Genomic DNA, 27,361 nt, shown 5'->3' on the forward strand with positions numbered 1-27,361 from the left:
CACCAGCAGTATCAAGTGTGACAGGACTACTCATACACATACACCAGATAGTGAATCAGCCTCTCTAAAGACCCTCCGGCTGTTAGTGACCACATTTGCGCCACATTACCTCGGTTGCCCTGTAACATAATCAGTCTTCTGGCACTTGACACTATTTATTCTTCCTATTATTAACTCATTGATGTACAGGAAATAAAGAAACATTTGTTAAAGTAAAGTAAAATGTGTTGCGGACGGTGCTGAGGGATGTAATAAATAAACCTTATTAGAAACTAATATTCCTGGTGCTTTACATATTTTCGTCCTAGTGATGTTTTCATCCTAGCCATCAATTACAGCAGATAAATCATTAAAGACGGGGTGCTGAACTATCATGTCTCTTAAACTTTAATGTGACAAGCACCGGTACATATAACTAACCTTTAGGATCAAACATATCCGTTTACTCTAAAGCTCTTATTTCAATCTAGTCCAGGTCTTTTTGGCTTGTTTATGTACATGACGTCACAATGCGTCCTTAATGTTTAAAGACCTATACATGTGTATTTATAGAACAAGGTCCGAATACCAAAACGTTTTTTAATGTAGTTGTGCAAATAATTGTGTATACACACATACACAATTTACTGAAATAATGACAAAAGTAAGTGGCTTTTTTCCAGGTAGCTTTTCCTTTTCTTTATGATACTGGGCATCAACTATTTGTCCTAATATTAAATAAGTTTTTATCTAACATTGTAAATGTGGTGGTGTGGGAAATGGTTAAGGAAGAATAGAGGGAGGAGGAGTGTGAGGTTCGATGGGAGGAGGACCAGGCAGGTATATAAGATGCTGTCTATCTCCTTTACTCTTCACCTGCATTCATCTTTCCTCAAGGAACTGAAGAACAGCATCATCTAACTACAAGGTAAGGAGAAGAGATGATGGATGGGTGAATGGATAAAAAGAAGGTAGAGCGAAAAAGTGGACGGCAGGCAAAAGCTTGAATGTCTGACTTGTTTTTTTCTTTTAGAGACTGAAACATGCAGTTTTAATGTATTACTAAAATGTTAGCCCTGTGTTTTAGATATAGTCTGATGTGCAGCTCATGAAGCAGACTGCTAGGGTTAGTTCAGGGGGTTTCTGCTAAAAAAAATCAAAGACAAAATGCACATTCTGCGCTATGGGGTGATTTTGAAGGTCAACATTTTACCAAAATGTATGTATGCAAGTTCTGTGACCTGTATAGATGTGAGATCTGTATGGATGCATGTCTATTAAATATCTGAGCGGGCATTGTTTTTGTTACCACTTTTGCAAGGTCTAGTCTATGTCCTCCTTATTGTTGACTAAAATCAAAATTCAAAAATTGATAGAGGGCACAGCTCAAGCCCAAGGCTGTAATTTATTCATTTTCATTGTTGTGTGCACTGAATTGAGCACCGTTAGTATAATACAGTATTTTCCAGCTTAGGGTCTGTGTGTGTGTTTTCAGTTTAGGATTTCAACCTTATCAGGAGAGTCACATTTCCTCTCTGTGTTTAAGTTAAGCCCGTCACACAACAGTTTATGGCTGTGATGGAGTGAGGGCTGAGGGTCAGTGCATTTTTTTGCATGGAACATATCATCAATAGTTTGTATCTTGTGTTATTCTTCGTATTTAAATATAATAAAAAAACACACATTTAAATATAGTCAGCTTTATTAGTGTAACCTTTAACTTTTTCTCTCCAGAATGTCCACCCTAAACTCAGAGAACGCCTCCACCTTGGAGAACGCCATGCAGTTGATGATCCAGACATTCCACAAGTACTCTGGGAATGAAGGAGACAAATACACTCTTAGTAAAGCTGAACTCAAGGACATGCTAACACAGGAACTGGGCAACTATCTTGGGGTAAGAAGGAACCACTTTTTATAATTTGTTCATTATTAAATATTTAATTTCATTTTTTATTGGAATTCCTTCACAGAACGCACAGGATAAAGACGCAGTGGAGAAAGTTATGGGTGACCTGGATTCAAACAATGATGGTGAGGTGGACTTCACAGAGTTCATTATCCTTGTGGGGGCCCTCACTGTCGCCTGCAACGATTTCTTCCTCGAGTACCACGAAAAAGATGGAAAGAAGGATGCTAAAAAAGCGTAGAGTTGCATTGTACTGAACAAAAGCCAACATATACGTGTGCAGTGAAGGATGATGGGGGAATAAGGGGAGAATATACAATATGTTGTGTATGACCTAGCTTACCGAAACATCCACCTGCTGACAAAACACTTCTTTGCATCACTTTTACAAACATGTTCTGTGCAATGTTTTTCACCTCTGAAACAAACTGCATTACAAATGAAAGCATATGGAACGAGATTCAATTCAATGACTTTGTTGATTATGTGAATAATGTTTCTTCCCTTTGTTTTTTAAAAGTTGGAGTTTGTTCATTTTAAAATAAGCTCTCCATATTACAATAAACTGCATAGTAAACATAATTCCCATAAAGGTTACTGTGATTTTTTGTCCCCATTAGGGAAATATTTGCATAATGTGTGCACAGTGAGGACTCATTTTATTGTCAGTTTGGCATTGACCACTAGATGGCAGTATTGAAACACCAACTTGATTCCATCACAGCAAAGGACAACTTTTGGCAGAAAACTGTTTATGGAAGTGCTTCTATTTATTGAATATCATTATACTTTAAAGATGCAAATGAAATCTTTTTTATGTAACACAAACCAAAAATCACATTAATATTACATGTGCATTTCCTTTCTCTAAACCACACTCATGAAAGTTGGCTTAAAGTGCTTTCATTAAGGAAGATGCGCAGCCAACTTGAAATAAAACATGAATTTATTATGTTGTCAGGAGGTGCCAATGCCAACGAATGTGAGTTCATAGACTGGTAAACAAGTCCCTGGACAGCAGAACAACACAAGCCAACATTAAAATGCTCTTTCTACCATCTTATTCAATATAAGAATAAAGAACGAGTCCATTGCATTAAGTGGACGACACTTGTTGTGAGTGAAACTTTTTGTGCAAAAAAAAAAAAAACATTTTAATGCTTCCAAACCAAACCCAAAAATTGTCAAACACACGGAGGTGGTATAATAAACTTCTAAACTTTATTTGACAGGATATATGTGATGATACGTCAGCCAAGGGAAGGAAGTGAGAGTAGGAGGCAGATATTTTAGTGCCATTGTTGTGTAAATAAGACAGTGCACACTTATTGGCCATTGCCAACACATGGTTTCACACAGAATCAAAGTGATGTCACAGTTCTGTATTATTGCAGTACTGAATAGGTTGATTTGATTGTGGTGTTGCATAACTTCCTCCTTCCTTCATTCTTTAGTGCTTGGATATAAAATCCTTCCCCTCTCTCTATCTCTCACAGACAGGATGCTTTAATGAATAGAGACACTCCGTTTGGTAAATACAGTCTCATTGCTCATGTAAATAGGTGTAAGGGCAAAGGTGAGTCATTGGAGAACTCAAGCCATTAGGAGCCCAAACAAAATAATTCACATACATCTTGACTCTTATACTGTAATGTTTTTAACATGTTCTAACCATTAGCTTTTAATGTAATAGAGCAGCTGTACTGTGCATCTCTGTGGTTTGTAACAGGGCTTTCTGAAGATCAGTGCTGGTGAGGGGAATGTACACATTAGAGGAAGGTATTGTGATTGACAGAGCCACAGCACAACGTAAACTCATGAAGTATGCAACAAAGCACGGCCAGTAAAAGAGCGAGGTCATTTCGAGTGCTAGTGCAAAAAATAATTTTTATCCGTAGGGATTTGTGTTTGTGTATTCGGTTTAATGAACTATATACACTCACCTAAAGGATTATTAGGAACACCTGTTCAATTTCTCATTAATGCAATTATCTAATCAACCAATCACATGGCAGTTGCTTCAATGGATTTAGTGGTGTCGTCCTGGTCAAGACAATCTCCTGTACTCCAAACTGAATGTCAGAAAGGTGATTTAAGCAATTTTGAGTGTGGCATGGTTGTTGGTGCCAGATGGGCCGGTCTGAGTATTTCACAATCTGCTCAGTTACTGGGATTTTCACGCACAACCATTTCTAGGGTTTACAAAGAATGGTGTGGAAAGGGAAAAACATCCAGTATGCGGCAGTCCTGTGGGCGAAAATGCCTTGTTGATGCTAGAGGTCACAGGAGAATGGGCCGACTGATTCAAGCTGATAGAAGAGCAACTTTGACTGAAATAACCACTCGTTACAACCGAGGTATGCAGCAAAGCATTTGTGAAGCCACAACACGCACAATCTTGAGGCGGATGGGTTACAACAGCAGAAGAACCCACTGGGTACCACTCGTGCACTACAAACAGGAAAAAGAGGCTACAATTTGCACGAGCTCACCAAAATTGGATAAGTAAAGACTGGAAAAATGTTGCCTTGTCTGATGAGTCTCGATTTCTGTTGAGACATTCAGATGGTAGAGTCAGAATTTGGCATAAACAGAATGAGAACATGGATCCATCATGCCTTTATTACTACCATTATGGTGATGTAATGGTGTGAGGGATGTTTTCTTGGCACACTTTAGGCCCCTTAGTGCCAATTGGGCGTTGTTTAAATGCCACGGCCTACCTGAGCATTGTTTCTGACCATGTCCATTCCTTTATGACCACCATGTACTTATCCTCTGATGGCTACTTCCAGCAGGATAATGCACCATGTCACAAAGCTCGAATCATTTCAAATTGGTTTCTTAAACATGACAATGAGTTTACTGTACTAAAATGGCCCCCACAGTCACCAGATCTCAACCCAATAGAGCATCTTTGGGATGTGGTGGAATGGGAGCTTCGTGCCCTGGATGTGGATCCCACAAATCTCCATCAACTGCAAGATGGTATATGGGCCAACATTTCTAAAGAATGCTTTCAGCACTTTGTTGAATCAATGCCACGTAGAATTAAAGCAGTTCTGAAGGCGAAAGGGGGTTGAACACAGTATTAGTATGGTGTTCCTAATAATCCTTTAGATGAGTGTAGATGAATATGAGGACTTCACCAAAATGTGTTAACTCGAAGAAGCATATGTAGGTCCAGTTAGCAGAGGAAATAGCTGTGATTTTATTGCTTTGCTTTGTAATCATGACTCATGAGCTGTCAGCAGCATATTGACTATGCAGATTCACTGTTGTCTGATCTTGCAATTTTTGACCTTCCGACATGAAAATCAATGAAATTTCAAAATGGCTGACCGGATGTGTTTTAAAATACAGGATGTGTAGGCTTTACATATTCATAGCATTTACTTTAAATGAGCAGTAATGCAGAACAGGTTTACAAAAAGTTGAATAGAAAGTGTGACAGACTACAATTCAAATGAATGTGGGTTAGTGTGAAAGTATACTCCTCCTGCGCTGGACTAGACCCTTGAATATAGACTTGATATACAGCGTGCACTGCAATGCATGTTGCAATGTACAAGAGCATAGATTATACTGTAGTAATGAAAAGAAGCACAGAGGAGCAAATGAGATAAGAAAATAAAAGGGCATGAAGATTCAATTTATAGGAGGTTTAACATCATTGCAATGCTTGGATTTAGTCAGTTTATCCAATCTGAAAACTTGGACAGATAAACAGTGAAACAGAATATAATCATGCCTTTTAGTTTATCTCTGTGTTCACCTGCAGGAATAAGATAGCTTTAGACTCTGCTGTTTTTGTATTAGTCAGTCTGCCTGCCCACTCTGGGACCCCTGTAATGTCTCCAATAGGCCACAGAGACCCATTTAATGATAAATCAAAAGTCCTCACTTATTTGCCATATTTAACCTGCTCCACTTGCAAACAATACACCAATTTTGTCGTGCCAACTTTCCAAATGTGTGTTGTGTTAAAACAATTCACTTATTGACCTTATTAATAATACAATACTGCATAAAAGCCCTGTTTCCAAGAACCAGACATATGTTTGCACAGAAACAAGTACTTGCTGTGTTTTCAGTACAAAAAAATAAAAGAATACAGAGCTGGCATGTAAATTCAATGTTTTTTGACTTGGTTGCATGTATTAGTGACAAATTGAATGTGTAACTGCAAAGGGCTCATTATTGTGGAGTTTGTGGGCGGTGCATGGCTTTAGATTTGCAGAGCAACTGGTAAACTGGTGTCTCCTTCCTCTCCGACTGGTGACTCCGACTCCGTGGTTTTTACTTAAAAGGACGGGACAAGGACCGGACATCTTGCATGAAAATCCTGGACCAAATCCAGATTTTGTTTTTTTTATTGTTGTTATATTCCCAAAAGGATTGTATTAACCTAAAAGATTAGTCCAGAGAAACACGTTGACCAGTTATAATTCCCTTCCTCTTGGGCAGACCTTCCCTTTTCCCCTCGCGACTGATGGTGGGTAGCGTCTCTTGGTGTTGCGGTGTTAGGGGGTTTGTCAGCCAGGTGTGTGGGTAATAGTTTTAGCGGTGTAGTTTTGGAACAGTGGTTGAAGAAACATCCCGATTGTGCCAAAAACACACACAAACACAAAGATCCAGAGGAATAGGCGATCGATTACCATAGCCACGTACTTCCAGTCCTCGCTCACCTGTCGGATAGAAAGAAGAGAAGCTAAAAATCTCATAGAAATTGATTTAATTTACATATGGACTCACACTCTCTCTCAACCATCACACGTAAATGCAAATAAAACCCATCCTGTATACTGATGAACTCAATTCATTCATTACTCAACCCAAAAATGAAAACTCATAATTTATTCACCCTTGTGCCATCCCACAAGGACTTTTTTCCTTAGCTAAATACAAACAAGGTTATCTTTTAATTAAAATATCCATTGTTTAATGTGCATACATTTACATTTTATACATTGCATACATAGTTTAATTAAAAAAACTTTGCTTGGGTTTAGCTGAAGAATGGATATCCAGCCTGATTTAATGGGAATTTGTACAACATTTACAGGTTGGTTAATTCATATAAATTTGTACAAAGTGAATCTACGAAAAAACGAATAAAACTCCCCCAACCCCCAAATCACTGCGGGATGGAAGCAAAACAAAATGGGGGTCGTATAAATTAATACAAATTAGCCACTTTGTAAAATACGCACGAATTGCCACGAGATTGAGTTGAGAAGTCAAAAACATCAGGGAGGGCATGAGGATGAATAAATTGAAAGAGTTGAAACTGTTAACATGAATTCATGCACCATGAACTAACATGAATAACATTGACATTAACTAACATTAACAAGAATAAAACTGTGTTACTTGTTTTTTCATGTTAGTAATGCATTTACTAATGTTTACTAATACAACTTAAGTGTAAAGTGTTACCAGTCAACTATTGCTTTAAGGGGCAATAAAGTACACAAATCTATGTTTGCATGTAGGAATAACAATGGAGCTAAAAGTGAAAAGCATAAAAGTTTAAAATGTTTTTAAATAATAATAAACTGTTAGTAGCAATAAACAAAGTTTAGGTATAAGTCTACACAAAGAAAATGTAGGTTATAATCATCCAAATCAATGGGTGGAGGCTGGAAGCTCATTCCACCAGAGAGGAACTCAACAGGAAATTGTTTTAGCATTCTTGGAACAGAATACCTAACTTTAACAACATTATGCCGTTTAATATTTTAATGAGTTGACAGGTCTAAATCAACTAAAACACAAAAATATGAAGGAAAAGAAGGGTAAAAAGAGAGTTTCATATGAGTCAAATTTGAAATGTAGGGATGAGATATGAAATAAGAGTGAAAGGTTGACATAAAATGGGATTGTGTGGGTGTGAGTGAGAAATAGAGAGAGAAAGCATGAGTGAACAGGGTAAGGGAGAAGGTTAATGCGAACAGAGACTTCATTCCGCCACACTGCTCTGATGAGGTGAGACACAAGGGACCTGAACCGTAACCACGGCAAAGGCTGCAAGAGAGTTGGCATGGAGATGCATGTTACCATGGAGATGAGACTGTGTGCAGGTCAACATGATTGACAGAATTACTGAGCGCTGGTAATTTTATACCCCGTTGTCTATATTTCTGCTCTTTTCAACCATTTGTACCTAAAACTGCTGAGTTATGAAAAACAAAAAGCTAAACACATCATTAAAGATATGAAAGAAAATATCTGCCTTTTAAACTTTAACTGATCAATATTTCTACTTCTTTAGCAGACTATACTGTAGCATTCATGCTTCGAAAGTGATACTGAAATGATTATATAACAACACGTATGGGTTATAATAATTTATTCCACGGGCTGTTGAATGCTTGATTCTGATTGGTTGAGAAATGTTTCATGGGTATGCATTATTTTTCGATAAAAGCACATCTGATATGTCAAATGTCTTAAAATAAACACCAGAGCAATGTCTGTGGTAACCGTGGTGTACGCTGAATTACTGACTCCTGCCGCATTACCACCTTGGTGTGCATTATTTTTGAACAATTAAAAGGCCCGTCGTCCAAAGTCCATGTGTATGTAATGTAGGCTTTCATTTTGTGTGTTTATAGAGAATATGCACACAGATGTAAAATTTCTGTATACTGATTGCCTAACATAAAAAATTTACGGAAATTAATCCTTACAGTAGATAAATGATAATTTAATTAATTTCTACAATTGACTTAAGAGTAGATGTATGTGCGATTTATGCAGAAATGAGTTTTGCTTGTGTTTAAAAAAAATAAGGCCCTATGGCAGTGTGCATACAGTGTGTAAAACCAGATCAACTAAGCTGTTTTGAAATAGACCACTTTGCATCTAAAAAGCACATTTCTTTAAAAAAAAATCACGTCTAGGATCATCGAGCACCACTGCTACTCTCATACGTGACTAATGTTGAGATTCAGACAGTGTTTGACAGAATGGGACTGCAGGCCATTTAAACGCCAACAGTGAGTGTTGTGCTGATGGGTAGCTGAGCTTTGGCTGAAGACCACATATCTTTTTTAATGCTTTATGGCCGCCTGTCAAAGCCTCCACATTAGAGAATATTAAACTAAAAATGTGCAGCTACATATTGATCTGAGTGTGTCTGCAGGAAATTTGAAATTTGGGTTTAAAGCTCACTACTGCTTTATTGTAACATGTAGACAGCAGCATTTACCACTTACGGATTTTAGGAAGATTGTACGAGTGTATAGGGGGTAGTCATTTTACTGTTGTTGTTATAAATTGTTGCCATTTTGGCTGAACTGTCCCTATCAATGATAAATACTATCATTATAGATCATAAAAAACTTCTACTGTATGTGTAGATATATCATTATGAAAGTTTATGACTTACACTACGGTCATCATCCTCACTCTTCATGTGGTTTGCTATGAAGCGGACTCCATCCACAGCCTCATCGAACCCTGGGCAGGCCTGGGCCAACAGGGCCTGTGTGAGGACAGTGGGGTTCTGTTGCTTCCCTCGAGGCACAGCAGAGCTCTGCAATGTATTCGAACCTCCTTCCCTGGCCTCTCTGCCCCCTTCCCTCAACCCATTCAGTCCATCCGTCGACCCCCCGCCACCCAACTCCGCCCCGAACTGTTTTACTGAGGCTCGGTTTACGTAGCAAGTGCATGCCTCATTGTTTTCTTTACTCCCAGATGAAGACACGCCCAGGCCCAGCCCCGCCATAAGCCCTGCAGCCAAACCACCTTCCTGCTGTTCATTGGCACGGCGACGCTGTCGCAAACGTTGCCGTTCGCTGCTGTTGCGCGGTTGTCTCATGAAAAGCAATGCGGGGAGCTTGTTGAGAAACACAAGCTTGACCCATGGTGGCATCGTGTGTGTGGTGGGCGACCGGTGATGCACGTTCAACACGCACACGCTTGTCACGATAGAAAAGGTCACCAGCACCATGGTGAACATCAGGTACTTCCCAACCAGAGGAACGTCCAGAGACGTGGGCGGCACGATCTTGGAGATCAGAAGGAGGAACACAGTGAGAGCAAGGAGCACGGAGATACAAAGAGTCATCTTCTCACCGCAGTCCGATGGCAGGTAGAACACCAAGATAGCCAGCGAGGTGATGAGCACGCATGGGATGATGAGGTTGATGGTGTAGAAGAGAGGTTTGCGACGGATGATGAAGTCGTAGGTGATATCTACGTAGGTAGGGTCAGAGGGGTTCTCGTTCCGACGGCCGGGAAGGGCGATGATGTCCCATTCTCCGCTAGGTGTGAAATCGTCCATGCTGGCCACATCCGCGCGCAGAACCAAGTCCACTTCCGTGCGGTCGTACGTCCACGAACGAAAGCTTAGCGTGCAGTTCTGCTGGTCGAATGGAAAGTGCTTCACCTCAATTTTACAGGCACTCTTGTAGATGGCTGGTGGCAACCAGAAGACACTTCCATCGTAGGAGACGACAGCGTTGGAGTAGAAGGAGACCTCATACATCCCATCAGCACTGATGGGGAAAGAAAACAGTGTGGTTATGAAACAAATCAAATTATATGTACGTGCTTTACTATATCTGTTGGTTTTGCTTAAGAGATCAGTCAAAATAATTTTCTGTGGTTATCACATTTCCTTGACTGTAACATTGGAAGAAGAGGCAAACACAGGAAGGTGGATTAAGTTAATCAGGTTAAATGGAGAACTTCTTCCACTTATAAATGAGGAACATGCTTTATTTACAGTCTGGTCAGGTAACGTTACACAGGAACACCACTAATGAGACAAAGTCAGATAAGACGAGATGTAATCTACTCTCAGATGACAAGAAGATGGACAAGAGACGGTGATGGAAAGTAAAAATCAGATATGATAAAGAAGGAACACAATAGGTGAGAAGATAAGTCGTTGAGACTTACTTGTTGTAAAGGACAACATCAGGTAACCAGATATGTTTGGAGGGAAGGCGAACCTTCTTCATGCCATCAAACTCATCCGGGCTCCATATTAGCCTGTAATCCTGCCACTCCTAAACTCAACCAACCACAGTGAGATCACATGATCATAAATCTATACCCCCATTTAACCCTCACTTTTCGCTGACCTGTGATCAGGCAGTGTAACCATTCATCACATGGTGTTAACATTAGGTCTTATCACATACAGTAAATATCTGCTCTCGGGGTGTTTAGTGTTTATATTAATGGTCTGTCACATTTCATTACTGATTTTTCATAATAAACTAAATTAGAATTTAGATATAATTACTTGATGCCGTCAAATTAAATAGACTGCAGATACACAGCATAACTAATTATAGTGGTGTAAGATACTTTACAGAAACAGATATAAAAAAGTGTCTAATGATGGTTATTTAACACACTTCCTATTGGGTTCTGACCAGACAGTGACCACCAAATTAATTACAGTATATTTTATCCTTTATTCTGACACAATGATCGCATACGTACAGATACAGATACAGACAGACTCTGGCATGAAAAGATACAGGTTTTTATGGGTAACCTGCACTGACAGCACCAATAATTCCTGCCAACTGGCATTTGACCATGAGCACATGATTCAGAGAGACTGGATGATATACTGTATACGTGTTTGTGTCCGTATGTGTGTGTGTGCTTGTATAAGAGAGATTTTTTGTTTTAGTTTGTTTGTTTGTTCAGGCAAGCAGATTTTGTGCATTTTTTTTGTATTTTTACACTGAAAATATTGTGCATATCTATTCACAGAAATTTATTTATGCAACAATTGAACAGTTCAGATGAAACTGAATGATTTAACTTAACCCCATCTGGCGTCAAATACTGTAGGCCAAGCCAACAAACTCGCAACCAAACTCTGCAATTTGACCTAAGGCCTATGTGTGTGCATGCATGTGTGTTTGTGTGTGTGCGCATGTGTGTGCATGTGTGTGTGTGTGTGTGTGTGTGTGTGTTTGAAAAGAGGGGTACTGAAGTATAATAACGAAATAATAACACTACATTGTACATGGTTTGTATCCATTTAGATAGCTTTGTTTAAATGAAATTAAATTATGTAGGAAAGTGGCCCCTTAGCATTCTTAGGGCGGTTTCACATTTGGTGCGATTGCCTGGTCCGAACCCGAGTTCGATTGCTCCCCCCTCCCCATGCCCCCCATGGACTGTGTTCACATATTATTTTTGCATCCGAACCACGTTACGCTTGCATCATCAAGCTGCAGCCGGCGCGTTCTCATGTTGCTTGGCAACCGCTGTAAACGAGAAGACGACAAGCGTGATTGACGAACTGTAAGCAGAGAGATGATTTCTGAACGCAAAAATTGACGTCGGCGGACAGACTGTTGTCATCTAAAGACTTTAGTATGTTTGGGGCAGACAGACGCAAGTGCGTTTCTTTATTATTTTTTTGAAAAAACAAAACCAAAGGTTTAAAAAAATAAGAACAAAAGTCAAGCAAGCATTCTATGCATTTTGTTGTCAAGGTAAGTGCACGCACACAAACACACACGTCTGTTTTGGTGGGACATTCCATATAATACGTAATTAACAGTGGTTCACTTCCGCGATTTGGTACGATTGCGCTCACATTAGCAGCGAACCGATCTGGAGTTCACATGAACCCCAGACCACCCTTTTTAAGCGGACTCGAGTACGTTTCGCAGGTGCGCACCCAAGTTCGGAAGACAGCGTTCACATCATCCAAATGTACCGAACTCTGATGTCAATCAAACCCGGGTGCACACCAAAAGTGCTAATGTGAAAAGGCCCTTATAGCATAGTTGTAAAGCATCAATGTAGGTACCAGCCGCTAGATGAAATGACACAATATATTCTTGACACCTGTTCAATTGTTAAAAAAGTTTAAATTTGATGTAGTTGTCATCCTTTCAGTCTGAATCTGTATCGCTAATACATTTTTACAATAAAACCATGCATTCTTCATATTTGTATAATTTGCTATTCTCTGATGTCTGTACTAATATGTATTTACTGTAAAGCTGCTTTGCAGCATTGCAAAACCATGAAAAGGGGAATAGAAAAATAATTAATTGAATAGCATGAATTAAATAGCATTTCATCCAAAACCTACATCTATAACTTCAGAAACAAAACTAGTATCTGCCTATTCAGATAGCTATATGTATATGTTTGTATGTACTCTAGTCTGAGAAACACAAAACAGAGAAGTACTGTAAGGTAAACGTGTGCAGGTATAGACTGACCTGTGTAAGCCAGACATTAGTGGTCATGATCTGCTCTCTCTCATGCTGTCCACACAAAAAAAAAACACAAAGAAAGAGAAATCAACACATGTAATAATAAACAATATTTGTTTTAGCATTTATAAACAAATGCAAAAATGTATCATTTGAATTTCTTGTTTTTAAGCAAAAGTGACATTCTCAGGCGTAATGTCAGAGACATTAAAAGCAGCCAGCCAGATGAATTACACAGGAACGTTGTTGTTTTCCTCCAGCTTTTAACCCAGGTAAATACGCTGCTGATTTACACTCCATTACAGGCATAAAGGAAGCGTGTAATTGGCTGACAGCTAAAGGGTCAGCACAGAATGATGAATGGTCAGTAACCATGGGTAATGTTCTGCACCTGTGGGAACAGAGATGGCTATTTCCTGTTGTCCATACTTACATCCTGCAGTGTGCAGACAGGCTCTTAGTATAGTACTCTAGTGCAAAGTGCACAAACACACACACACACACACACACACACTTAAAAATAACAGCTTTAATTTAAGTCTAAACAGATGTCTAATACAACACTGAAGACAAAAGAAGAGATGTTACTAAATTGTTACTACTCGTGCCATGATTATGTAAAGTACACTTTATACAGGCTACTGTATAGCAACACATAAACAATTTGAGCACAGCAATGTTTTTTCATTTTGTAAGAAATGTATTAATATGCATATGTTAATGTGAGAAAAAATACACTTTACAGTATTTCACAATCAGAAGATTATGTGAAAGTTACCCCTTACCACACTGATGAGCTGGGCAAGCGAGACCATCAGTTGCACCGTCACCAATTCAGAGCCATTGGTCGCTGGTCTAATCAGTTTATTGTAGTGGGCCGGATTAAGAAGATGCTCCACCAGTCTCTCTTCTGTATCTGCTCCATGACTGCCTGCAGGTAAAACATGCTGAATTAATACACATATGTTACCTGTCCAGTAGTTTCGGGAGGCACAGTTGCAAAAAGAGCAAAATAGAAGTGAACGTAAAATGAAAGTCTACATCTTATACAAACTGTATACAGAAAATTTAAAGATTTCTAGGTTATATTTCAAAAAAGTTGCAAAACAAGATTGAAACAATGGGTGTTCCTGTAGCTCAGTTGGTGTCACATTACATTATCAGTGCAAGAGGTGATAGGTTTGATCCCAAAGAAAGACACATACCCACATACTGATACAAATTTTATAGCCTGCATGCAATGTAAATTGGTCTGGATAAAAAAATCACTCACCAAACACTTTGATCACAAAATCAACAAATGCAGATTATTAAACAAGAGCCTTTGGCAAGGAAGCAGAAAAGAGACGACTTTGTTTTTGGAGAATAATAGGCAAACACCAATCAGTGCGTGCTTATTAAACCCTTGTTGTTTAGTGCAATTGACTAAAAGCGTCTACTGTGCAAATCAATCCAACAGGTCGATGTGCTCATCAAATTATTTAAAAGCTGATTTGACTTCCACTTAAGCATATTAAGGTCAATAACTGTATCAAATATTTCATTACAGTAATCATTACTACTTATTTAAATGAACATACATGGGGGAGTATGTTGCTGAGTCAAAAGTGCATACTGTATACACAAACAAACTGACTTTCAAACTAACCTTGACTAGACAACTAGTCCTATTATAATCTCCATTTGGTAGACCACACACTGATTTGCCTCTGCATTTACAGATAATACAGGGGTATAAACTGTTCTCATACTGCTATATCTCCTTTTTCAGGCATATTTACTACCCTCTTTCTAACTATTCATCTATCCATCTCTCTCTCTCTCTCTCTCTCTCTCTCTCTCATTGGCCGTCCTTGCTGTTCGTGTTGTGTTCAGTGGACAGAAATGATGGCTTTACAGAGCAGATCAATGAATATTTACATAACACACGCTTGCTTTACCTTCCTCTGTCTTTCCTCTGTGCATCTCCACCAGCACACTCCTCAACATTTCTCTGTCTTTATATTCTTTCTGCAACATCTTTAAGACTTTTAAAGGCAATGAGACAGTGTTAATGCGTTACTGATTTGATGTGCTGTGCTGTGCTGTACTGTATGTTGTGTAATATTAGAAATGAATAATGTACATATTAAAGCAATGGTCTTTAACCAGGTCTTTTTATACCCATTGGTGGATTAAAAAAACATTACATTGTGTGAAACAGTGTTGCATTTTAGGTCTGGTACAATGTAGTGCTATTTTCATGTAATGTTTCATACTTCATTTACATTGGACAACTGTTGAAATATAGAGACACGTATACAAGTCCATTACATAATGTAGCCCAATTAGGTGAACATTTCAAAAAAAGATTTACAACAATAATTGACAGACCCCATCAGTACTGTTGCAGACTCAATGTTTAAAGGGGACATTTCACAAGCCTTTTTTAAGATGTAAAAAAAAAATCTTTGGTGTCCCCAGAGTATGTATGTAAAGTTCTAGCTCAAAATACCATATAATTTATTAAATAAATAAAATAAAAAACAAATACATTTTAGGTGTGAGCAAAAATGTGCCGTTTTGGGTGTGTCCTTTTAAATGCAAATAAGCTGATTTCTGCTCTAAATGGCAGTGCCCTGGTTGTATAGTGCAGATTAAGGGGCGGTATATTCCCCTTTTGACATCACAAGGGGAGACAAATTTCAATTACCTATTTTCTCACGTGCTTACAGAGAATGGTTTACCAAAACTAAATTACTGGGTTGTTATTTTCACATTGTCTAAGTTTATAGAAGAACTGGGGACCCAATTATAGCACTTAAACATGGAAAAGGTCGAATTTTCATGATATGTCCCCTTAAAGCCCTCAGAAGTCTAGGTGAAGGACCTCTTATAACACAGCAGGAACCAGTCAGAGGTGCTGTCATAAATGTAATTCCCTGTAATTGCAACAGGTTTAATATTCCTCAATCTTTCTCCTGCCCATCCTTCCCATTATGTTCTCTCTCTCTTAGTTTATTCCTCATTGTCTCTCTTTTACTTAAAACAATATTGTGTGTGGTTGTGTTCAGGCAGAAGGCATTTTGTTTTCTCTCTCTCTCTCTCTCTCTCCTTGATCTCTCAAAGACCTGCATGACCGCTTGCTATAGGCCTATAAAGATAGGCAGTGGGATGGTGTCTTTAGTTCTCTTGACAATTTTGAATCAACAACAGCACTGATAATGTAATAAAATAACTTGAATGAATTGAATATGTTAAAGATTTATTAATGATTAAATCTAAATACAGGTGACAAAAGAGGACATTCTAAAAACTTATGTCTAATGCATACATGGTTCAAGGGTCAATATGCGTTTAGAAAAATGCTAATTATTCACATACTGTACATTTACTATATATAACTATAAATAGATAATAAATAAGCATTAAAGACCTCTGCAAAAAAAATAAGCCTTTCCATGCAGAGCATATATATTTGTGCTATATTATTCACTGCATTTCTACAATGCATTTCTTTAAAAAAGGAACTGGGAGAGAGGTCAATTCAAGAGGAATAAGACTGTGTTTTAAACAGATGCTAATGGTATTGATCAGTCCATCTAAAGTACACTTATCACAGTACAGGCTTCCAAAGACAGACCAAACAAATTGCAGACCACAGAGAGCTATTATATTACTGCTTGACACAGATTGCATCCATTCCACAAGAACACAAGGGAAGTCGGTTCATTTTAATTTTGGTTCACCTCATAGAACAATGCAGACACTGTCAAGGAATTAAATATTATTTCTCAAAATGATAAATGTCTTGTTTTTTCTCTTCAGCTGTAAAACATTGCATTAGCAGGGCAAAAGTAGTGGGTTTAAGTTCTCTGCTACACAAACTGATAAAAATGTATACCTACAATACAAAACTGGTCTGCCAACACACTAGCAAGATACTCAAAAGCACAGCAGCGGCTCTATTTTTTAAGAAAATTGCGTAGTTTCAATGCAGACACAACAACTTTGACATTGTTTTATTTAACTTTTATTCAGAGTGTAGTGTCCTTTGCCATCCAGTGCTGGGGGGGAGGCCTTTCTGTCCAGAACAAGAATATGCTGGATAAGGTGACCAAAATGGGCAGAAAAATTACTGGATCCGATGTTAAAACCATCTCCAATCTTACAGGCCAGTATACCCTCAATCTGGCATTGAGGATACTGGATGATCCATCCCACCCACTTTTCTTAGAGTTCTTCTTACTCCCCTCTGGATGTAGATTTCGAATGCCATCAACAAAAACGAAACGTGCCATTACATCATTTGTACCGAGGAGCATTCAGTTACTGAACAGATCAGACAGAGGCACAAAAAATAATTTTTTATAGACATTTTTAATTAGACATTTTTAATTAGCTATCAATTTATTTAGATATTGGACTTATTGTATGCCATTATTATTGCTATTATTGTTGTCTTGTGTTGTTTATGTTTGTTTTTTAATGTTTGCAATGTCGTTGGATGTTTGTTAATGTGGCTTCCTTGAGTGCAGAACAAATTCCCTTCGGGGCAATAAAGGTTTCAATCTCAAAACATCTGTCATGTGCATAAACCTAAATATAAAATTAAGACTGCTGTGTAATTTATCATTGTCATAAATGGAACTTGGATATCTGTGATGCTTTAATCAAAATATGAGCTTGCAGTTTGTGTCTAAAACTTGAATGTCATTGCAAACTTGTCATGTGTTTGTTAAAAGCTGCCATTATTTCCCTTTGAAAACCACTGTGCCTTCTTTGAAATATGCTATAAAGGATCAATAGCACTCTGTTATGCTTTCCTTCATATTCTCACAGTCTGCTGTTTATGGGTCTCTCTGCCCTCTGTACCCTGTAAGCATTATACAAAATAAAAAACTTGAAAATGTAGTGTTTGCAATTAGTCTAGCATATGTTGATTGAATCTTGGCTATTCATAAATGGCTTGCCTGAGCTTGTTTGTGCCAGTCTATCAGAATACTGGACGCATCTGGAAGTAAAAAAGACAGATAATTGGATATTGATACACCTGAACATTTAAGATACCCAGTTAAAAGCAGATTTTGTTAAATATTCCAATTTTCCTATTTATTTAGTTACTGTGAGTTTGCCTTAAAAGGATTTAGACTGCATACAAAAATGCCTACTCTATACTATTCAGTAGTCAAAAATCAGTATGCAAGGTTGGTAGTACATCCAAATTCATGCGAAAGACAGTACAAAACGTACTCATGACATACTACTTCTGGAAAGATATTAAAGTGTGCTTTCAATTGCCCCTTTACTATCCTGTGAGCCCCCGGTAGAGGAGTCAACAAAAGAAGAAGAAGAAACAGAAGAGGCATCGTCATATACAAAAATGTCGGAAAGCGGTGAAGCAACTCTATTCAAATGGAAATACAGCTGTTCCTTTTGGTTAAATTGCATTTAATTTAAGTTATGACAACGTATTTTTATGTGATCAATATGGCAGAATTTTAATCATACTACCTATATTCAAACTATATTTTTATATTCATATAAAGTTCATACTAAAGTATTTTCTGTCTGAGAAATCCACCATTAACAAGTAGCTTCTCCTAAAAGAAGCAGCTGCTGTACTGTTTTTTCACTATACTTTCTTTCTCTCTCTCTCCCTTGGTCTCTTTCATGCTTTTTTACTGTTATGAGTTCTCTGTTGGTGGGTTAACTGCTGGTTGTGCTATCAAGCGTACAGTACTCTTTATAAATCAAGAGGTTATTAACATCATTACACTGTTACATCTCTCTCAGCAGTTTTCAACTCAGAGAGAAAGACAGAAACTGCAGGATAAATACAGTACCCACTAAAAATGCTGAAGTATTTTTAACCCAGTGTTGGGCCAAAAGGGACAAACCCAGCTGTATGGTTAAATTAACCCAGAACATTTTTTTATATTTGATCCAACAATAAATTAAAACAACCCAGCATAGGTTAAATTAAAACCCATGGTGATGACTTCGGGTTGAAAACAACAAACAATATGAGCATGTCTCTTTGGCGGAGCAACATTACAGAAAACGCATTAGAGATGAGCACAGAATAAACAATCTAAGTTATCAATATTCATAAGGTTCTTCGCTGAGTCATGCTTTTGTTTTTAGCATATATGTCATTTCATATCATAGCAAACATTCATTCCACTCTAAATACTTGCAATTATTAAAACATAAACTAAACTAAAACATGAACATACATTGTACAAATTTACACAACAAAACACACATAAAAAGTAAAAAGCTAAAGGTGAAAATAGTAGTACGTGAACAAGTGACTGAAGTAAATGGAAAAGCATTAGGATTAACTTGCTAGCTGTTGATCTGATCTGATGGTTGATCAGATATAACATATTGTAGTAGAACAATCTGTCTGCAGAGCAACATCTCCACCTTATCTAGATTTGCTCAGTGTAGCATGTCACAAAGATCTGAGGAGTCAACGTGTAACAAGAATCCATATGAAACGGCAAACTAGAGAGTAAAAAATAATGAGGAGCTCAGATGCAAAATCTGCTAGACACCACTTCTGGCAAAAATCAGATAATGGTATTGACCGAATGCTCTCTGCACGTATTATATGCTCACCAACAATGTTGGGTGGAACTAGTTAATTAGTTACTATATTTGAAAGGATTACTCTTATTTTTCCAGTAATTGAATTACAGTTAATTCAGCCAGAAATGAACTAAATACTGTGTATGGATTGTACAACAATTATATATAATACAATAGTGAATTAAACATCAAAATTTAAAGTCTAAGGTTAAAATGCATGTTTTTTTATGTATCCTTCTCACTTTAAATACTTTGGTGAGTTAATTAAAATAATGGTACTCTAGTAGGGCTGCCAGAATGATTAAATAAGCGTCTTATTGTGATTTCAGATTACCACAATGATTGCACATCTCTCTAAAAAACACAAGGGGGAGCTGCAGCGCCTGTATAAACGAGACTGTATCAGGCTCTGTCCCAAATGGCACACTTCATGTGGACTTTCGGTCTCGTGGCCTTAAATTGCGCGTTCTCGCTTAGTCTACGAGTCCGTAGGGTGTCCCATCTATCATTTTTACGCTTTGAAGTGTGCTCATCAGCGCCCCCTTTTCTCCCTTGATGCGGTCTTCAGCGAAGCCCGCACTGCAGCAGGCTTTGCGCACTTTACCAACCCAGAAGACTTGCGAAAGGGCAATCAGACCAATCAGACGACGGAAGGAAGGAGTTCACCCTGACGGGCAACTTCTCTACCTAATTCCAGTGTGATGCTCAAGTCTGTCCCAAAAAGGGTCCCTAAAGTCTGGTCTACATGATGTCATCAAAGTGTGGACTCTGAGGAGGACCACAAGTCCGGAGTGTGCCATTTGGGACAGGGCCTCAGATGACACTCCTTAACTGACAGTATAACGCAAAACATTGCAAATCCAGTCAATACAGTGGAAAAAAACGTGCAAAACTTTGATAAGTAGTATGAGCCAGGTAAAACATACATTTCCAAAACAGCAATTCCAAATTTAGGGAAGGAAAGGATGCTATTTATAAGGATCTGTAAGGAATAGATTTTTATGCAGCCACTACAGACATGTGGTCCAGTACTAATATGAACCTAGTAGGATTGGCTACTATTTAAGGCCTGTTCTGGTACAGTCAGTTTATTTTTACTTTTCAGTTAGACACTTTATTTTGTTTATTTCTTATTAAGAATTTTCAGTTTTTGAAAGATATATTCATTAAATAATTACTTTTAAAATCATGAACAAACAGATTTATGGAAGTAAATGTCAAAGCAATAAAACAGTCAATTAATCGTCATAACCGTCAATGCCTTAAAACGCGCAATTAATCGTCATAATCATCACAATTAAACAGACAATTATAGTGTAGCTTCCAAATCTCACTATTAACTGGTTGGTTAGCATTAATATTACTGAGATAATGTTTATTAATACTTAAAAAGCATATATTAATGCCTGATTCTGTAAAACCTTATTCCTTAATCCTACCCAATTCTTCCCAATACTTAAACTTGACATTCAATTTTCCTAAGTATTAATAAGCAGTAATTACGACTATATTGAGGCAAAATAAATAAATGGTTAGTTAATACTGTAGTGAAAATTGGACTTTAGAAAGTGTGACCAGAACAATTTAAGTACTTTTATATTCAACCAGTTTCAAGCCTATCTTTGTATCATTTACTAGGATTTAGAAAATAATTAGTAATAAGCAATTAAATACTTTTTGGACTGAGTCATTTGTACAGTAATCTAACATAATTGAAGAGGTAATTAGTAACTAGTAATTAATTACTTTTTTTAAAAAACTTACCCAACAATGTTCACCAAATGCTTCAAATCCGCTTAATCCCAGCCTCAGGCCATTCACAAATACCGTATATTAATTCCATTAATATAGTCTGGTAATAAATGCTAATTTACAAGAAAACATGTCAGACGCACTTAGAGGGTTTTGCATATGAGCTCATCATATCAAGGATGTAAGAAAAGATAAAAAAACTGCACTGTTAAAGGATTCTGCAATGTCCTTGAAAGTCCTTAGAGAGTTTGTCTAACTGAAAGTAAAGGAGAGTCACGGACACAAGTGTGTATGTGTGTGTGTGTGTGTGCACTGAAGTGTAAGTAATAATGCTCAAAATAGAACGTGAGGTGAACCTCCCATCCCCACCTCCAGTCCTTCAGTGCTCTTCAATGACCTCTTAAAATGTGCATCTCTTTCTGCGACAGTGATGCATGCGTGGGCACGTCTAAGTATGTAATTTGATTAGTATGCAACCCTGCAGGTTTGAGATCTGTCTCTGTTTTGAAGCAACAGACTTCTCACTTTGATTATTGGCTAACTATTCTAAGTCACAGTGTGCCTGCTGTTTCACCACGTGTAGGCATTCATCCGTTTCCAGCCGCTCTGTCTCTCAGATCATTCTCCTTCCCAACAAGGTGGCTTCCAGCTTAAAAACATCCATCATTTATCTAATCTTTGGTTTATATATGCTGGGCGCGAGTGACCAGCTGAGCTTTAATGCAGGAGGTGGAGAGGTCATAACCCTCTGTGTCTTCACCATCGATCACAAGGTGGATAAAACGGAGCCATTTGTCATTCCACAACAGCCTTTGTCGGATTTTATCGCTCCCTTAAGGCCATGTCTGTATTTAGTCCAAATCACTGCCAAATTTGCTCCTCCCTTAATAAAGCGTGGGTGAAAAGCAGGACATTTAGCGTAGCAAAGCCTGGACAGAGTTGCTGACAGTAATTACTGTTAATGCGTGGGCAGAATGGATGAGGTGAGAGGAAATGAATATTGATTCACCATATATTTGGATGCGTGTGCCTCAACCAACGAAGGCTACAATACTTGGAGCTAAATATCCGTTAGCATTTCCCCTCCAACAACCCCCCCCCCCCCACGTACTGTATGATTTAAAATCTGCCATCTTATCACATGAGGCCACAGAAGTTTTGTGACTGCCACGTGACTTATGGAGACGCATACAATTTACCCAGGGCTATGATGAGGATCATGCTGTGAAGTGAATGCATCTTGTATCATCCTAAAGGGGTTTGCTTTGTGATAATGACTAGATGACGGTACTTCATCTATTACATAATTGCTCACACACTGTATGTCTGTTAAAACCAGTAAGAACTGCTTTGGTCCTTTGCAGTAAATAAATATCTAATACTGTAGGTTGGCTCTATTTTAGTTCTTGGTAAGCCTCACAATCTATGTTAATGTTAGCACTGTACAAGTTTTTTTTTTACATTGGATACTCACAGAATATTTTTTACACATTTTACACTTTGGGATTTTATTGCCTATTATTATGAACTTATTATTGATTATTGCCTATATACATGCCACCACTGTATATATTCATAAGATACTATATATTACTCTGCATAATTGTGTTTTATATATCTTTTTTTTAAATTGTATTGTTGATTATTAGTCATTATTTTAATGTCTGCAATGGAAGCTTTAAGTATACCAAAGAAAATCCCTTTGCACAGTTGGCAAAAAAGCTCTTTCTGATTGTGATAGCAATATTTCAGAGGTTAGTTATAATTAGGATTTGGGTAGGGTTTAGGTTATTTTTTTCAGCAGTTGATCCATATTACTTGGTAAAATCAATGTTTTACATACGAACATACAGTACCAAGCAACTATGAGGTAACGCTTGAGTGAAAAAAATAAATGTCATCTTGATAAACAGGGAGACCCCAGAGTGCCTCTAAAAATCACTGTAGCACAGTGGCGAAGCTACGGGTGGGCCTGGCCGGGCCTGGGCCCGCCCACTTTGAGTTGTGGCCCATCCAATCAGAAGGCCATTTTCCAGACAAATGTGTAAATAATTTAACAAAAATAAATAATAGTACTACGAATAGACATCTTATAACACTATAATTTCATATATGTAATACAATTATAAATATAATTAAAATATAAAATATAAGTGCAAGTTTGCATGTTCAAGCAGTTTCGCAGTTTTCTTTTACCCTATTGGTGCACACGCTTGTCAACATGAAACGTTGAATATGATTCGTCAGTCATTGTTAGTTCCGCCTACGCGCGATTGAACTGAATTTGAAAATAGCAAGTCGCAAATCATCGCGTTTAACAGCCTTTCCACGATGACATCTGCTTATGCCTGTTTACTTTTGGAGACAGAGACTATACATCACTCATGGAAATGTTGGATTACTGAGGACATCTTTTCAAACGTCGTCAAAATGAAACGAGCACTTATTACTTTGATAAGACGTCATGCTGTGTCAAAGACTGTTCTTCACCACATACTGTATAAAACATATAACGTTACGCTCATCGATGATAAATGCTCGTCTGAGAAATGTATTTCTGCTTTTCTTTGCGCGAAGGGACATGTTATAATCAAAGATATTGGACTTTGTTATTATGATCGAGACTTTCTACATCTTTAACCAGAAGCCCCGTCTCAGACTAATACAATAGGACATCTAAAGGTGAGTTCAGACATTTTCTTAATGTTTATAGTGGTGTCATTACTATTTACAGTTTATAGTCAGGAGTATTACTCCAGTCAACTATTTAAGGGGGCAGACTCTGTGTTGTGTCATAGGCTGTATGATTTACTGTTGTTGGAATAAAATGTACACTTAAATGACAACACATGCAATTTTTTATTGCGCTATGTTGTTTGATGGCCATTTTCTCATTAAATAACAATCTCTCAAACAAGTTCTTTAGTAAAATCAAATCACTAACGTTACCTGTTGAATCTGTCGTATCCTATGACGCTTTCACGTCATGCATTTTGCTGACGAGGAATGACAAATCATTGAACGGAACTATGTTCACGTAACGTAAATAACGTAAAAACTAATTCCTTTACTAATCCAGTTTATATTGAGTGCTGTGTTTTCAAGTGGATTAATAATTTGGTGTTGCACTGCCCATAGACTGTATAAAACAGGCACAGCCCCACCTGCCCATATACTGTAGACAAGCTACTGTTGGTTATTTATAAGTTGTTTTATAATTTTGGCTTAGGTAGCGTGCACACCAACGTTTTTAAACGCGGCTGAAAACGCCTGGAGGATGCCAAATACCAGCTGTTTTTTCAGCCTAGCGCTTTGGTTGCTGTGATACTTGAGCTGTGAGCCGGTTGGTTGTTGTGATATTTGTCCCGCCCTTCGTCCACTGTGATTAAACGGCCGTGTGAGAACTTACATTGACGAGCTGAGCTTTTTCAATAAATTGACAGCTGCTGGCTGTTTGAAAAACGCCATGCTTCCATTGGGGAAAAAAACATACGCCCACCACGGGCGTAAAAACTTTGTTGTGCACGCCCCCAGTTTATGTACATTCTATGCTTTGCCCACCCTGTTTTATAAAGGCCCACCCACTTAAACATTTCTGGCTTCGCCACTGCTGTAGCATCTGCAGTCGTGGCAGTTAAAGGTTGCGGCTCACTGCAATAATGGTGTGCATTATCATTCAATGCCGTAAACGCTGCTCAGCACTTCTAGGCACAATAGGAAACAGCGCGATATTTCACATTAACGCGCTATAGCTAACTCGCGCTGTGCGCAGAGGAACTCAGACATATCACACATATGTATCTGTAACCACAAGGGAATGCACAAATGAAATATTACGACATTATAGGCATGAGCAGTGATCGTATAGACTCGCGCGAGGCAACAGAGCTCGCACGTTATTCTCTGTTAATATCACACATATGACTCATTCTCACCAAAATTTGCATAATAGACAATTGCATATGAATAAGAGCTTTACAAACGCGTTGAGCAGATAACTTACTTTTCACAATGGCGAGGATGCAGAAGAGCGTCCACGGAGCCATCATCTCAGCGAGGATAGGGACGCATCTGCCGCGCGTAAAACGCTCTCCCCTTGGCACGCGTGTGATGTTGCGTATCGGAGCGTGACTTCGGCTCGATTGCTTGTCGACACGGTGACGGGATTTTTTGCTCTTATCTCGACGTTATTCGGTACCTGGCATTGTTACGTCAGCGACGCCGTGTTATTAAACGCGTAAATTTCCGCCGTGAGTGAGTTGTCATGGTTTTAGGTTGAGACAGGTGCACGAGAGACTGAAGAGATGCGACGAGATGACAGCGAAGGGGATGGGCGGGGGAGGGATGGAGCCTGGAGGGAGGGATGGAGGCATACCTCAGATTTCCTCTGCCTACATCCGGTTACATACAATTCATAAGGACACTTGTCATTTTTTTACAAGGTCATTTCTCCCACCTGAACACTTGCATTGTGTCCTATGGTGGAATGAACTGTGGTTTTACTAAAAATAAAACAAACAAAAGACATATTAAAACATGGTTAGCAGAAACGAATCATGGATTTGCTATAATATAGTTAAACCCATGTTTTTGTAGTAAAAACATAGTTTTGTAGTAACAAAATCATTGTTACTACACGTTTACTATAAAATAAATCTAGGGTTAATACATTTAGATGTGACAAACATACTGTTTATGTGTCCCTGTTTGTAAAATTCTGTCTTAAATATAATATATATATATATATATATATATATATATATATATATATATATATATATATATATATATATATATATTAGAAAAACAAATATATAATGTTGTCAATTATTACATTCACTTTTTTTGCTCTGTTAGAATTTACCCAACAGAGCTTTTGGTCTTTATGGTGCCCTGTGCAGGGGAGTGGGTCGGACGGACGGGTGCGAAGTTTGGGTAGCTTATTGTCTTTCCACCAGTCTATCTTCGCTAACATCACTGTATGACTAGCATCTACATATCACAACTGCATTTGTCTGCTTGTCAGTCACTAGCCATTCAAGTGGCTCTACAGTTCCTCTGTCAAAACTGTGTGCTTAGCAATCCAGAAATAACTGTCACTTTTATGGAAAGAATGGGGTCTCCCAAGCTCTCCATGTCTCCTAATCTCTTGCTCTGTCTGGCACTCACACGGTTTCTCTCTCTCTCTCTCTCTCTCTCTCTCTCTCTCTCTCTCTCTCTCTCTCTCGCTCTCTCTCTCTCTCTCTCTCTCCCTCTCTCTTTTTCTTTACACGCTCACACCCTTTGGCTAAAATATCTATTTGTGCATGTTCTCTTGGGGGCTTCCTATGGATAACCTCTTCCTTACATTCTGAAAGTCACTAGAGATTGCAGAAAAGCTGTGGAAACATTGAAAAAGAGAGAAAGAAGCAGAAATAATGTGCAGGAAGGTAAAACCTTGGTCACTGGTGACTCACTGGTTGACTGTTACGTAGATATTCATGTCCTATTCACACCATAGTGCTTTTTCACAGTAATGAGTCATACATAGATGAATAACTTCAGCTTTCCCATAATATAATACACTCCATATTCTGACTTACTATACAAGTATATGGAACAGTTCTGCAGATCAGAGCAGTAAGAAGAGACACTGGAAATAGAGGGATAACAAGAATAAAATGTGAACATATGTGTCTCTTTGATGATTTGTAAAGGATGTACAGTACTGTAGAGGATGACATTGATCTTTCAAATCATTAGATCCTTTCAGAATCTTAGAAAACAACTGAACGTGCGTTCTGCTCAATTTTCAGCATCAACTTGTTAACCACCTTCATCTACGACCTTTCCTGCTTTTATTTTTGGTGTTCTTCTAAACTTCCGCCTCCTCTCGTCATCTTCAATTTTTACAGCCCTCCCTTCCTCTGTTGTTTTCTGTCTTTTCCTGTGAAGT

The 27,361-nt window shown here is 38.2% G+C and overlaps 2 protein-coding genes across 2 annotated transcripts; one reads left to right on the top strand and one right to left on the bottom strand.

Annotated features, from left to right (window-relative positions):
* Positions 1-761: 761 nt before the first annotated feature.
* On the top strand, positions 762-2,460 carry s100t (S100 calcium binding protein T). The gene is made up of 3 exons (XM_065246117.2): positions 762-907; positions 1,714-1,876; positions 1,953-2,460. The coding sequence occupies exons 2-3, from the start codon at positions 1,715-1,717 to the stop codon at positions 2,127-2,129; spliced, it is 339 nt and encodes a 112-aa protein (XP_065102189.1). The 5' UTR covers positions 762-907; position 1,714; the 3' UTR covers positions 2,130-2,460.
* Positions 2,461-2,782: 322 nt separating this feature from the next.
* chrnb2 (cholinergic receptor, nicotinic, beta 2) lies at positions 2,783-25,749 on the bottom strand. The gene is made up of 6 exons (XM_065245752.2): positions 25,430-25,749; positions 13,884-14,029; positions 13,105-13,149; positions 10,799-10,908; positions 9,282-10,392; positions 2,783-6,576 (listed from the first exon to the last, which is right to left on the bottom strand). Exons 1-6 carry the CDS (start codon positions 25,473-25,475, stop codon positions 6,424-6,426), a joined length of 1,611 nt encoding a protein of 536 aa, XP_065101824.2. The 5' UTR covers positions 25,476-25,749; the 3' UTR covers positions 2,783-6,423.
* Positions 25,750-27,361: the final 1,612 nt, after the last annotated feature.

The sequence above is a fragment of the Paramisgurnus dabryanus genome, chromosome 13 (assembly GCF_030506205.2).
Source record: "Paramisgurnus dabryanus chromosome 13, PD_genome_1.1, whole genome shotgun sequence".
Lineage (NCBI taxonomy): Eukaryota > Metazoa > Chordata > Actinopteri > Cypriniformes > Cobitidae > Paramisgurnus > Paramisgurnus dabryanus.

Bases quoted from the DNA above. Each gene is read 5' to 3' on its own strand.
- s100t (XM_065246117.2), top strand. From the start codon at position 1,715: ATGTCCACCCTAAACTCAGAGAACGCCTCCACCTTGGAGAACGCCATG. The intron at 1,877-1,952 runs GTAAGAAGGAAC...ATTCCTTCACAG, and splicing joins AACTGGGCAACTATCTTGGG to AACGCACAGGATAAAGACGC.
- chrnb2 (XM_065245752.2), bottom strand. From the start codon at position 25,475: ATGATGGCTCCGTGGACGCTCTTCTGCATCCTCGCCATTGTGAAAA. The intron at 10,909-13,104 runs GTCAGTCTATAC...GGTTGAGTTTAG, and splicing joins CTAATGTCTGGCTTACACAG to GAGTGGCAGGATTACAGGCT. The intron at 10,393-10,798 runs GTAAGTCTCAAC...TTTCCCCATCAG, and splicing joins GATGTTGTCCTTTACAACAA to TGCTGATGGGATGTATGAGG.